This window comes from Poecilia reticulata, linkage group LG19 (genome assembly GCF_000633615.1).
Source record: "Poecilia reticulata strain Guanapo linkage group LG19, Guppy_female_1.0+MT, whole genome shotgun sequence".
NCBI classification, from domain to species: Eukaryota; Metazoa; Chordata; class Actinopteri; order Cyprinodontiformes; family Poeciliidae; genus Poecilia; species Poecilia reticulata.
This window is the reverse complement of record NC_024349.1, coordinates 18,094,582-18,109,165: the sequence shown is the minus strand read 5'-3', so window position 1 is coordinate 18,109,165 and position 14,584 is coordinate 18,094,582. Positions and strand designations below refer to the sequence as shown.

At 38.7% G+C, this 14,584-nt stretch overlaps 1 protein-coding gene across 7 annotated transcripts in view; it reads left to right on the top strand.

Moving 5' to 3' along the window:
• The window catches only part of LOC103481754 (PH and SEC7 domain-containing protein 1-like), an 80,157-nt gene that overhangs the window by 33,897 nt on the left and 31,676 nt on the right, over positions 1–14,584 (top strand). For 4 of the 7 annotated variants that reach the window (XM_008437479.2, XM_008437480.2, XM_008437481.2 and 1 more), the window contains 5 exons: positions 3,232–3,429; positions 5,739–5,819; positions 6,390–6,502; positions 7,648–7,706; positions 8,982–9,071. In XM_008437479.2, the coding sequence (XP_008435701.1) occupies positions 3,232–3,429; positions 5,739–5,819; positions 6,390–6,502; positions 7,648–7,706; positions 8,982–9,071 (541 nt within the window). The remainder of the gene's footprint in view (positions 1–3,231; positions 3,430–5,738; positions 5,820–6,389; positions 6,503–7,647; positions 7,707–8,981; positions 9,072–14,584) is intronic. The other 3 variants (XM_008437482.2, XM_008437484.2, XM_017310850.1) reach the window with 2 other exon arrangements.

Sequence of the window (14,584 nt, the reverse complement as noted above, 5' to 3'; positions counted from 1 at the left end):
TATATATATGTCAAAACATAAATGTTATGTTACAGCCTGCACAATTATGGTGAAGACTGCTGACTTAAAAGTTACTCACCAGAGAGTAAATAACACCCTGTACTAGCAGTGTCAGCAACAGAAGCTCAGTAATTAAGGAGCTGGCTGTTCAGAGAGTGTGGTATTCCACCCTATTTATAGAAAGTTGAGTGGAAGGAAAACATGATTAAAACAGGGCGTATAAGCAGGGAAATCAGCACCCTTGAGGAAATTGTGGAGCTACATCTATTCCTGAATAGAGAATCTATGTTCAAGAGTGAGATAAGAGAAACCAGACCGAACAATGCAGTGGTGGAAGACTGGGTTGTAGAGTGCCTTCAGAACTGCACATCAACACCACTGGGGTGTGGTCTGATCCAACAAATGTTGCTCAGATTTCTGAAGAGTTTACAGCTGGTTCATTGTTGACTTTTCCTCTAAAGTCCCCAGAAGACAATTCTATCAAAATTCAGTCATCCATAGAGGCCTGCGCTCCCAATTAACAGTGTTTAAACGAAGCACCGTCTAATACATTTTAGATGGGTTGAATTATGATTTTAGTGCAGTTCATCTATTCTGGTTGAAGGTTTTTCACTCTGGAAAACATAATATTAATTAAGCTTATATGGTCAGTTTCATCTGACAAATGCCAGTAGTGGCCAAAGCCTGCAGATGAGATGTGGCTTTCATAAGGTTTCAGCTGACAGACTACTGTTGACGTTTCTTAAAGGTTCTGTTTGTTTTTGTTTATGCGTGGTTCTGTAGGGTAGATCTGAGTTGTCAGTATCTATGCAGCTGGATCTCACAACACTACGAAAGTCAAGATCATTTGTTGTCTCGAAGAAGTCTGCCTCAACTATCCTGTTTTAGTCATGATTTAGGCATGATTTTATTTAGCTAAATTAGCTCTAGGTAATCTCCAACCCCCAAATATTCATGTGTTAGATCGGCCCAGTCAAAGTCCAGAGCTAAATCCTACTTAAGATCCATGGAAAGACGCAACACTGAGTCTGATAATGGAGAAACATTTCAGTCTGGATGTGCAGAGCTGCCTGAATAAAAATGCATGCCACACTTTTCAGATTTGTATTTGTAAAGCAAAGGAAAGCTATGTATGAGTTTCTAATTATGCTCCATTTTGTGTTGGTCTGTTACGTAAAATACGCTGAAGTGTTTGTGACTTGACAGCATGTGAACAGCTTAGAAATCTTTCTCAAAGCGCTGCAGTGAATCTGGTGAAACCACTAATTCACATTTAATTTTATTTAGTAACTTTTGACGTACAAACGAGAGTTTCCTTGCCTTTGGCTGTCCTTTGAGAAATCTAAATAAAATCTTGTTTTCATACAGTGTTTGTTGAGTTTTGGATTATAACTGCAGACTGTCATTGTTTTCTTTGGCCAGCTGGCTCGATAAGAGACGTCACACAGCTCTTGATGAAAAGCCCCCCCCCCGTCGTCACTACTTCCTCTAAATCAACCCAAAGACCCCATTTCTCTCATCCACAGTTTAGCAAAGGCTATAAAAGTAATTCTCTTTCATCTGCGTGACATAACATGCTTAAAATATTAGTACAGTAGAATCCAGATGTAATGAGTTTGCACTTATGAACCAACCAATGAGCTTACTTTTGGAAGAGATGGAGGAAAACTACAAGTCCAGCTATTATGGATGATTACATTTTATAATCAGAGTAAATTATAAAATGTAATCACCCATTCGAGTAAAATCAAACTTGAAATAACCTTTTTTTTTTTAAATCAAAATTTTTAGTTCTCCTTTATACCATGTCTCATACTTCACATATATTGTCAACTTATGAGTGTTTTATTTATCAAATATTTATTTTTAAGTTACATTAGCTCATATTGTGTCTTTTGCTCCTTTTAACACCATCAAATAAAAACTGGAAGAACTTTTTAAAACAATATTGATGTGTTTTTTTTTTAATGTTAAAAATATTTTTAAACACTGTCTCTATAATCAATAGAAATCTTTATTGGAATTAGATCAATCAAACCCTTGTGGGTGCTAACCAGCTCTCTGTGTGTGTTTCCATTGGTAGTCTGAAGATCTAGCTTTAGTAATTAGTTCTTATTTTACATTTTTATTGATATCCATCCATCCATCCATTTTCTTCCGCTTATCCGGGGTCGGGTCGCGGGGGCAGCAGCTTCAGAAGGGAGGCCCAGACTTCCCTCTCCAGACTTTCCACTTTTTATTGATATTAATATTTTTATTGTACATCGATTTCCTGTGTAAATAATTGTGTCCCGTGTCAAGAATCCTCCTGTGCAAAAGCTAAAGTGATTGAAGTTTCATAAAGAAGTTTGGGTCTAAATCGTTCTAAGGCTTTTGGGATTGGAGTTGTTCTAAGATGGTAGAGATCCAGTTTGGTTTTGGTCTTTGTCCGACCAGCTGGTAGTTTTAGATAGTTTTGGCTAAAATTATCTGTCTGTTTTGGCCTAAAGAACCATTTGCATTTAGACTAAGCCACTGGTCTGCAACCTGTGGCTCTTTGGACAAAGTTCTTAAGAAGAACTCTGTCCAAAGTTACTGGAAATGTCTTAAGAACTTTGTCCAAAAATGCTTAAGAGTTTAGCAGTGTTTAAAATATAAGCTTAACACAAAATGCTAGTGGCTTTACACTAAAAGTGTAAGGATGAAGTGGCTTTTTTGTGGCAATAAGTTGCAAACAGCATGCTTTTTGACCTCATTGTCTATATCAAAATGACATTTCTAATTGAAGAGAATGTAGCAAGTGTAAACTTGTACTTCAGTTTAAAAATCTGAACAAATTTCCTACAATAGTCGATATAAGAAAAAGTCATTTCGTTTCTAAGATTTATGTAGATTTTTGGTTTCCTAACAAATCTAGTTCAGCTGGACTGAAGGTAAAAACTGTCTCTTAGGAGTGTAAAGGTCAATGTCCCCTGGGGTAAATGACGAAAAAAACTAATTGGTTATCACCTGCAGGTAGCATAAACAAGCCTCACTTCAAAATAAGATCATGAACTGTCCCTCGAAGGCAGAAGACGTCTTTGAATGACTGGTTCACTGAAATTAGTTTTAATCAACATCTAGTGTCATTCTTTTCTTTTGCCCGTTCTACTTGATTATTCTTTACTTTCTTTTCGTCCGCTTTCTCATCCTGAATCGTAATCATTTTCATTTTTCTGTTTTGTCATTTTAATCATTCTCCCCCCCCCCCAGCAGCAGGGAGAAGGCCCGTCTGGCGACGGACTCCGAGCTGGACCAGGACCTCAGTGACCGGCTGGGTCTGGGCAGCAGCGACACCCTCACCAACGGCAGTCACCGTGGCGACGTGGCAGCTGCCAAACGACTCGCCAAGCGTCTCTTTCACTTGGATGGATTCAGGAAGTCGGACGTGTCGCGTCACCTCAGCAAGAAGTGAGCCGCCACGGGTTTATTGTGGTGTTAAAGCGTCCCCCACTGGTCCTGATGAATGGTTCGCCAGGGTTTCTGAGGTTTATCGCTCCTCTCTTTTGGGTTTTCACTGGTTTTTCAGTCCCCAACCAGAATGGCACACTGTGCAACACGAGGTCAAAAATGAGGAATTAACAAGTTTTGAGCTTACAGCTACTTAGATTTATCTCCTGGAATCTGAGGATTGAGGATTTTTCTTACATATAGGACAAAATGTCACATTTAAAATCGGTTCTTTGTTGCATTCTGGCATAACACTTATTCACCTCTGGAGGTTTAGTTTTAATACAGTTTATAAATCACAATTAAGTGGATTAGAAATAAATGTTAATCCATTAATTAATTTAATCTAAGTAAATAAATTATGCTAAAAAAAAAGAGTTAAAAAAGAAAAAACTTTAAGTCAAATTTTTTAAGATTACATGAAATTCTGGCTCATCTTAATTAAGTTTTTGACGTTGATGTCAGTCCATATTTACAGCTTATCCTTAACAACCTTGGTCATCTGTATGCGATTTAAAAAAAACATCTAAAAGTCGACCAAAATGAGACTATTTTAAATTTTTTTATGTGATATTAAAACATTTCTGTTGTAAGAAAGAGCAAAATATCACTGTAAAGGGTTAACTGGGAAGAACTGAGAGTCACATGATCACATTCTTGGATGATATTGAATTTTGTCTGCTCAGCTGTTCGGAGGCCTCTTCTGTTTCGCTTCATGTACAAAATATTTTCAGCGTGTTTTTATATCTGCAGGCGGCTCACTTTATCACCAGCAGTCTTTTCCTGCAAAGCTGCAGTGTTCCCTCGTAGAACGTGAGGTGTGGAGCGCAGCAGGCCTCGCTCCAAAGCCCAACACGTTGTGCAGCAGATGTGCAAGCTGCCCGTACACACATATAATATATTTATTTTTATTTTTTTTCTTTGCATCATTTAATTTTGAGATTTATTTCTGCTCTTTGTTCGTTTGTCAGAAAAGATTGTGACCATGAGTGGGGTTGCCTCTCCACAGTCACATCTGATCTAAACGCAACGCTGGCTGAAAGATTTCCAGCATCTGAGATCATTACTGTGTCACTTGAGTGCAGGAGTTTCCTGGATTCTTAACATTTCTACAAATGTAACATCCTGCTGACATGACTCACAGAGTGTCCATTTCAACCCAGCGTATACTTTGTTTTTCTTTTCTGTGAATAATAGATCTTTTAGTTTAACTTTGTATGTAGCTAATTGAAAATGTGCTGGAAATCATTTGTAGCAAAATGTTTAAACACACTTTTTTTAATGCTACAGGCGAAAATGATAGTAAATCATGTAGTTTTGTAATAATATAAAACTACTAAGTGACAAATAATACTAGACTAGAGCATAATTGTGAAGTGGACAAAAAAAAATTATACATGGATTTCAAAATAATCCACAAATGAAATCTGAAAAATGTAACAGGTATATTACGTATTCAGCCTTTCCTCTGATAAAAGTCTCTAGCAGCCTTCCACATCCAGACTCTGAATCTGTCGCTCATTTTTCTTGTAAATCATCTCGAGTTCATAGAGATTTGATAAATTCGATCGGAGAATATACATTTTCAATCCTTGTCACAGATTTACAGCTTGATTTAGATTTTGACTTTGACTGGACCATTTTATCACATCAATGTGTTTTGATTTGAAATGTTTATTTGCAGACCCGGCTGGATGGTTAGAGGCCTTTACGGGATAAATTAATTTCTACTGAGATTAAATTTACTAGTTAGAGAAGGACTTTTTTTTTCTTTGGTGTTTAATTTAAAGGTATCAGAAAGAGGTGTGAAAATCACACTTCTCAGATGTTTATTTTTATTTGAACTCCACATTTTCTTCATGCAGTTCAGAGGAAAATCAGTTTGTTCTTTTTCAGTGTTTTCCTTCTAAATTAGTGTTTTAAACAGATCTGCATTCGTAAAGTTCTCTTCTGCTCGATCCGCTTCTCTGCTGATTGTTTGAAATGATGAGAGACATTTTGGGATTGAAGGATTTGTCTCACTGTTTGACAGATGCGCCCTGGGAATCTCCTCTTTTGTTATTTCTCTTTTATTCTGGCCTCCAATCTGTATCTCAAGCTGACTGATGGCACAAACAGAGACTTTTCCATCAACCGCAGGAAGCTCGAACTGTTTGAACGCTACACTGTTGTTGCTTTCATGCTCTTTTGTTCTCTCGTTTGTTCTCGTGTTGGCTTCTCTTTCCCGTCACGGCTACCTAAATTTATTTGCGTCATGTGTCTGTTTGTAGCAACGACTTCAGCCGCATGGTTGCAGAAGAGTATCTAAGTTTCTTCAGTTTTTCCGGCCTCACTCTTGACCAAGCACTGCGGTAAGAAAGCCTGTCACGTCTTTTTAGCACAAAGCATGAATGCTTTTGATTAAAAATGAATGCATGCTATGAATATTTCAAGTCTGGCTGTAGTTAAAGCTTCATTGTGTTTGTCTTATACTTTCAAAGTCATTGTCTGTGCCTCACAATACTTTGATTATGGCCCCAAACCTGGATTTTTAAAATGTTTTTATTGTGTTTTCTGGGCCTGCAGGACTCTCCTGTGGTAAACACTGCTCTCTAGAGGAGAACTTTAGTATTGCATCAATAATCATATCGATTTATTTTAAGGTTTTTAGACAAACTCTCAACTTTTAACGTTTGTTTTATTGTTGTATGCATATTAGGCATGCATCATGCATTCATCAGACACATTTGCACACTTTTAGTACTTTTTTTTACAGGGTGCAGTCATGAAAATGCTGAAAACTTTTAATCTGTTCAAAGAAGCAAAGGCTATATCTGCAGTGCACACTGATGCTTGAACGCTTTAAATGAGGTCATGTTTTCTTGTGCATCCAGCTTTCTGTTTGTTAACCATCTGGTGAATGAATTGTGTTTGCGCTGCAGGACTTTCCTCAGGCAGTTTGCTCTGATGGGGGAGACTCAGGAGAGGGAGAGGGTGCTGTCACACTTTTCCAGACGCTACTTGGAGTGCAACCCAAAAGTCCTGCCATCTGAGGGTGAGCGCTGCGGGGAAAACACTCAGAGAGCCTTGAAAGATCAACTTATATTAGTACATGTGCTGCAGAGGAAATTGTTTCTTTATAAAAGTGATCATAACTAGCATGTCGGCTTTGAGCCAACAAGATGACAGAAATTTTTGCAAGCAGAGGACCATGGAGACTGCAGCTCCAGTGCTCTGCAAAAGTATTTACACTCCTTTGGCGTTTTGTCACGTTACAACCAGAAAAGTTGCATTTTGCTGAGGTTTTATGTGGATGGTTTTGGAGTGGAAGAAAAGTGATAAAATTATTCACAAGTAAAAATCTCAAAAAGTTGTTTTCAGACCCCTTTACTGTGATGCCCAGAAATGAAATCCAGAGTCTGCGTTTTAAGGAAGAGTGTTAAGAGAAATCCCACGTTCAGATCTGACCTGTCTGCAGTTTCTCACATTCAGGACAAAGGAAATGGAGAAAAACATCTTTTTATATCAGAGCAGTTTTTAAACTTTATATGTGGTAAAAATGTAACTCTTTCCCCTGAATAGCATAAAAAGCACTGCTATTTTTGATAGGCATTGCACCAAAGATGCACCTGAATGTAGGAATTCAAGTTTCTGCAGTGACACAGAATCAATATTTACAGCATCACCAACACAGACGGGGGCAAAGCCGAAGAAATCGAACCTCTGTGTGAAGAAAAGCGACACAAAGTGACGAATCAAGATGTGAGAAGAGTAAAAAAACAACAAAAAAACAGTTTTTAGGCAAAACTTACATTCACAACCAAATAAAAAAAGCTCTCAGCTGGGGTAATCTGTGGTTGTGGATAAGTGGTGATGCTCTCCACAATTTATAATAGCGACCCACACTTTTCAGATTTTTATTTGTAAACTATTTTGAAAACCTCGTTTAATTTTCCTCCCACTTCTCAACTCTGCATCCTCACTTCTTTTTCTATCATAAAATCCCAAAAAGACTCTAAAGTTTGTGGCTGTAATTTGGCAAAATATGAAAAAGCTGAAGTCGCATGATCAGCTTTATGTTCAAGTGTTTGCAAATATTCAAATTGCATAGTTATGTAGCAGTAGGACAGATGTGAAGCAGAAATGCCAGGAAGCCACCACGGTTTGGTTCAACGAGAAAACAATGTTTCCGTCCTGCAGATGCAGCTCATACGCTCACCTGTGCCCTGATGCTGCTGAACACCGACCTCCACGGTCAGGTAGGTCCTGCGGTTGAACCGGAGTGAATGCGGATTAGAGATCCGATGTGGGGAAAACCGCAGGTGATTAAAAAGGGGATTTGGCCGAAATGAAAGAGCCGCAGTTAAAACACGTCGGCGTTTCATTAGCTGCGGAGTTCTGCAGATACGAACTGAAGCTGACGGCGTTCTGATCCGGGTCTGAAGGTTTTTTTTTTTTTACTTTTGAGCCTCTTTCTCTTTTATTAATCTGTTCGTTTTACTGTCGCAGCCTTCTCTTAAAAATCTGGGTCATTGGCAGCTCTGCTCGGTGATGGCGCAGAGCTGTGGAAGAATGATTAATTAAAGAGGTGGGATTGGGGATCAGCTCTTACAGGAAGTTTCTGCACATTTGTTCTCTTTCAGTTTTGACCTCAGAGGTCACCTCTGGTATAGGACGCAAGCAGCGGCTGCGCAATCACGATTAGAGTCGATTACTTAGTGATAACGTTGGCTGCCTCAGAGGAAACAGAAGACTGTGATGAGTTGAAATCGTAATAAGGCATTATCTCAATATGATGGTTCAAATTAGGGGAAAACTGCGAATTTTAACATGTAAAAAATAAAAAATCAGGGACTTTTGCTCGTCTTGTGTCCTCTAGTGGAGGATTTAAGTACAACCAGTTGCAAGTCCAAAAGTTGAACATTTCTACGAGTATGACTTATTGAGTACTAAGTTAGTAAAATGTAAAAACAGACAAACAAAAGTCTACTAATAGTGATACAGTGAATGCTAACTTATCCACATACATTACAACTCATTTATTGTGTGTGTAATCCAGACATTATACTTGTTTTAATTAGATTTATTTAGATATAGCATTGATATTACACCTTTGATTCAAATTCACCTGCACTATTCAATCTGTGTGACCCGATCATCCACAAAACGTGCTTCCTCACATTTCAACCCACATAATGTTTTTCAGTACGTCAGGGTTCGTGGCATGGTGTAGGGAATATTCAGCAGGGATTTAATTTGGATGCTTTCACCTGTGCTCATGCCAAAACCTTTGACTTTGACTGTAGTCCAGTAAAAAATAGAAATGAGCAGAATTGCAGACTAAGTTTGAAATATCAAGAGGCCAGGAAGCACACATTTTTTATCTCCTAATTCAATTTCATCAAATTTTTTCCCCCCACAAACGGGCTCTCAAGGATTCAAAAGTTCATGCCTAATATGTACTGTGTGGTAGCATGTGTTGGATAGAGATAACTAGGAGTTTCTTCATATAAAATAATCTATTTATTCCCCAGAACATTGGCAAGAGGATGTCATGCACACAGTTTATTGGCAACCTGGAAGGACTGAACGGTGGCCAGGATTTCCCCAAAGACCTGCTCAAAGTAAGTCCTTCTCACTGTCCAAAAACAGCGAGCACGCATGTTGGCATGCACCGACAAGAGCAGGGCGGCTGTGTGTGTGTGCGCCAGCAGTGTATTGTTCCTCAGATCGGTGCGGCTGACTGCCTGTTCGGTGGACGCCGACTGCCAGCTGGCACCTACGGCCTCTCCAGAGGGTGCGCACTTCCTGGTTTTGGCCACGGGAGATTAATTGTAGTTTTGATCTGAAGACCGAGGTTGTCATATGAAACCAGCCGCGGGAAATCAGCAACTTCAGACCTTGTTGCTCTAAACGGATTACGACCCAGCAGACAAGGTTCAACCGGAGGCCTCGGGCGCTCTGCGGTAACATAACCCAATCAGTTTGGGGCTCCTGATGATGATGCTGTAGATATTATCTGCAGAGTGGTCCATCAACATGCCACAGGCCCACAGAGGGCCGGCCAACAGGTTGTAATGGAGTATTTATAATGCATGAGGGAGAGAACGAGGCCGCGTCCTTCTGCTGCCACAACGGGACCGAAATGAAAAGCTGCGCCGGTTATTAAGGGTAGATAGGAGCCGCCTTGTGGCCGCGAGCAGATGGAGGGAGAGACAAAGGGAGTCCTGCATCACTTCTCCTATTTAGGCTTGTAAAAATCAAACAGCAGTCTTTTTAATCATCACATGTTCCTTTATTCTAGCTCAGTGAGACTCTCTTCTTCTCTATCCTCGAGCCAAACTCTCTATTTTTTTCTCTCTGTCTTTGTCTGACTTCTTCTTGCTCCTGCTGGCTTCTTATCTCGGCTGCTTAGCTCCAGTACAGTTTAATCTCGGTCTTGCTGCCACCTTTCTCAGATTATCTTCACCTCCCCCTGTGAGTTCAGCTTTTGTTCCATTCAGGTTTTTTCTTTTTTTTTCTTTCCTCAGCTTGTCCTCCTGGATTGTGTTGCAGCAGTTTGTCTCTATCTGCGGCTTTCTTTCTTTCCATGTGCAAAAGAGATGCTGCAAAACTTGATACTGTATGTCCACTGTTCTGTATTTAACCAGATTCAAGTAAATGTGTAAAAAAAAACTGATAGTTGTGGTTCTGGTCCAAAAGTGGTTTAAGGATGTTGAAAAGGCATAAAACTTTGTCCTGTAAAGCGGTCTTGCAGGAGTTTGGGGCACCTGGGTCTCTTTTAAGGGAATCTGCTGCTAACAGCTAACTGATTCGCTTTTAGCATTAGCCGAATGCAACACAGGAAGTCTTCTGGCAGTCACCTTTGACCTACAGTTTTCTTCTAGACATCGGACATCAAATGTTTAGGATTTGTTTACTAAACAAACTAGATATGTAAAAAATTTACCACTTCCAAATATTTCATTTGGAAGTACAAACATTTTACTTTGTCATAAAGTACAATTCAATTTGAGTGATTGATATTTAAAAGCCCTTTAAAATTTAAATTCATAGTGTACAGTTTTCTTTTTGAAAAATTAATCTTTTTTATTTCAATAAGCAACTTTACAGTTTGAATTTTCATACAAAAACCAAAGACTAATGAATCCCCAGACCCCAAACTTCCTGTCAGGGAGTCGTGTTTATTTTAATCCAGTCTAACATTTACCTTCGTTGTTCTTTCTCCGAGCGTACTTTAATTTCTAAACAGCCTCTCTTGTTTGTTGCTGTTCTCTCTCTCTGCTATCGCATCATAATTTCCTGCTTCAAAATGACTTCCTCCCACACCATCATCAGCGTCAGTGATTCCCTCATTTCCTCAACTCGTTTTCCAACTTTCCCATTTCCCCTTTCGTGCCTGGTTTGTATTTACACTGGGAATGAGCCTTTCAAATGTTTTTCTCTGTCCTGTTTTGAACCCTAAATCTAATAAGGCAGTACAGTCAGGTCCTGCAGCCGCAACACATCCTCAAATATGACACTCCCGTCTCCGTGCTTCACGGTTCGTCTTTTCTTGCTGGAATGTTGTGTTCGGTTTATATCAAAGATGTCCGCTGCTGTGGTGACCAGATATCCACGTTTACACTTGTTCTCATCCCGGTTTTAGTCCATCTGATCTTCTACAAACGCCAGGTTCTTTGTTTTTCCTTCAAAGCAAAAGTTTTTTTCCTGGCACAACATGAGAGTTAAGCTTGTGCACAGAATAGCAACAGAAATAAGACAATAATGTAGGTCACAAGATGATATTTAAAATTTTTTGGGAAACTTCTGTAACACTTTATTTGAAGGGGTGTGCATATGACTAATATGACGCTGTCATAAATATGGCATAACACCTGTTATGAAAATGAAGGAGTCTTTATGAATGTCTGACTGTTGTCATGAAATGTCACTCAGTAAATAATGACACTTTTAGTTCAAAGTTGTACTAAAAGTTGCATTAAAAGTTCATTAAAAGTCTATTAAAAGTGCCAACTTTGCATTATATGGTAAATAATGACACCTTAATGCAAAGTTGGCACTTTTAATGGACTTTTAATGTAATTTTTAAAGTAACTTTGCATTAAGTGTCATTATCTACATCCTTCTTTTTGCTCTTTATTCTGTTTATATATCCTATCTTTGTGTGAGTTTGTTTGCTGCTGTTGAACAGAAATGTTCCCATTGTGGGACAGTAAAGGATATTTCTATTCTATTCTATTTTATTCTATTCTTAAAGTCTTCTTCACCAAAATAAAAGTCTGAGCTTTAAAGACTCCATACCTATGAGAATATTTATGTCCTAATCATGTGCACCTGATGCCACATGCCTGTGTAGTTCAGCTGTTTTATAAGTGCGGATAAGTGTGGGAGTGTCCTACTTTATCTTGACTAACAACTGCCATTTTTGTTGCATTAAACAGAAAAAAGTTGCTCATTTATTTTCTGCAGTTTTTACGGTTTATTTATAGAACCGGCATTTCTCTATATTGCTTAAGCTGACTTTAAAATCCGTGTGTCCCAGTACGTCGGAATATCTATTTTTAAATACGACATTCTACACATTAGACGTGTGTACTTTAGTTGTAGAAATGATCGGGACTTGCTCTCCCGGTGCCACAGTCTGCTAAATAAGCGTTCCTTCAACATCATTGTTCCTTCACTCCTCCATCGCAGCCCTCGTGATAAAACAAAGCTGCTGTTCGGTTACAGCAGCACGGCTCCCTGCAGGATTTAGAGCTCTGGCTGCGTGCCCGAGCTTGTGCTTTAGTGAAAACTTTCTTTATTGTGCAGCTTAGAGATGCATAGGTTTGCACTCCCGCTCACTCTCTCCTCTCTGCACTGCTCAGGGCTCAAAGCTTGAAGTGGGAGCTAATGATGCTCTGAAGTAGGTTACCAGCCCGCAGTGGAGCAGGAGAACAAATTCTGCTCGAGTCGAACTGTAGCACTGCTCAATCAGACGCCGAGCCGCTCTCGTCAAACAGTAATTAGCCAGATTGATGCTATCGAATGCGTAGCAGCATTGATTACGACAGAAAAGGCTGATGACTTATTTTCTTTTTGCTGATGGGGAAAGAAAGAAAGGAAGAAAGAAAGAAAGAAATTGTGTCTGAAATGTTCACAAAATATGGGGCTACAACTGCTGTTCTTATACAAAAAGGTCAAGATACATGAAAGCTGGAAACAGATAAATGTAATTTTCATGCAAACGCACTGAAAAAACACAAAATCTTTCCAAGTATTTTTGGTCTAGTTTCTAATGCTTCTAATCTCAGTGCACTTGACAAAACAAGTAACTGTTCAGTGGGATACAGGAACTTGTTTTAAGTCAATAATTATTTACTATTGATGGAAAAAATGCCACAACACAACATTTTATTTCATAAGTAAAATAATCTGCCAATTTAAGTATCATTTTGTGAGGAATATTTGTTTCTGTTGCCATATTTACTTTATTTTTCGTTGTTGTGGTGAGAAATAGTGATTCTAAACATCCAGCACATTATTCTTATTTATAGGATGTATAGACTTGTTTTTACTGTGACAAGAAGCTTACCAGTCAGACACACACACACACACACCCCTACACACACACACTCACGGACCTGAATGTTAAAGTAACCTTGGTTCGGTCTCAGCACATCAGTTTGTCCTTTGAAAAATCCAGATCTTTCTCTTTACGGTCGTCCAGACTCAGTCTGCCTTGTTCTCTCTGTGCAACATTTTACTAACTCTGTTTTATAGTCTGCATACTAAACTAGATTTAGGATGTTATGTTTTTCTCTGATTTACTGCCTTGTTGGGGGAAATAAAGGCCGCATTAAGGCTTCAGATTCTCTTGTTCTTTTGCACAAGAGAATCTGCAGAGAAATAAACTGTAAGTAAACCAGGGTGGCTGTCTATAGTCTGCAAGCAAAAATCTGTTAAGTACACTGAAGCCAAATCAATCATCAAGCCACTCCTGTCCTCCAGCACAAATGAAATGCCTCTTTCACATCAACATCTGCCCCGGGGAGGAAAAGACTGCAGCAAGAGAGATATTGATCGGTGCAAATCTTACACCGTTTTCCTCTAAAAATAGAAATCTAGCACCATTAGTGTGAAGAGGAGACAGCTGCTTCGGTCAGCAGAGTTCCCCTCTCCCCGAGCTGTCAGGGCTTTCCGAAAGGGACAGAAACAGAGATTTAGATCAGATGTGGGAGAAATAAGAGGAAACAAGGTAATAAATATGGTTGGAGTGATTATTCTCCTCCAAGATAACTCATTTTTGGCAGTTTTCCTTTAACCTTAGGTTGCTTCTCCGCCATTATTAGCATTAGTAGCAGCAAACGAGCAATCTTCAGCTTCAACACTCTGGACAGGGGAAGGATGTCAGAAGTGTGTACACGATGGTGATTGAGTGACCCTCCTCCTGGCTCTGATTGGTTGTTTCTGACCGGGCTATTTATTTCTGCAAATGGCAGTAGGACCACAGGAAAAAGGCAGAGGATTCAAACATTATCTGTTACTTTTTCTACTATCACTGACAGGGAAAAAAATGTAATTATATATATGCATATATATTTTATTTTTTTATTTTTTATAGTCTTCCCTTCAGCTGCGGTACACTATCTTTATGTGTCAGAAATCAGTCATTATCATGAAAAATGTAAATTAATTTCATATTCATCAAAATATTTGAGGAAACCATGACATATTTTAAAGGAGTGAGGAGATTTATCAAAATAAGGTTCTTTGGAGGAAATTAACAACTTAAAACCCAAGATTAAATTACTCATTAATTATGTTAAGGTTTGTTTTCTAATTAATTAATTTGTAACATCAACTCTGAGTATATCACCATGGTAACAGACTTCATAAACAAACCTGGTCGCTAGCTGATTTTCTCCTGGTTCTTACAGACTTGAAACATCTAACAAGGTGTTTCTATTCTTTATTCTTGATTGATGTTGAATCATAATTATTTTTAAGTGTTCTAACTCATGATACATATTTTTTTGTAGTTTTAACAGTACCACTTTTCTAATTCTCTTATTGAAATTAGTATTCTGTGTACATACATAATGCAGTGAGAACTTGTGCTCACGTTAGAGGATATTGCATGTTTTTGTCTTTA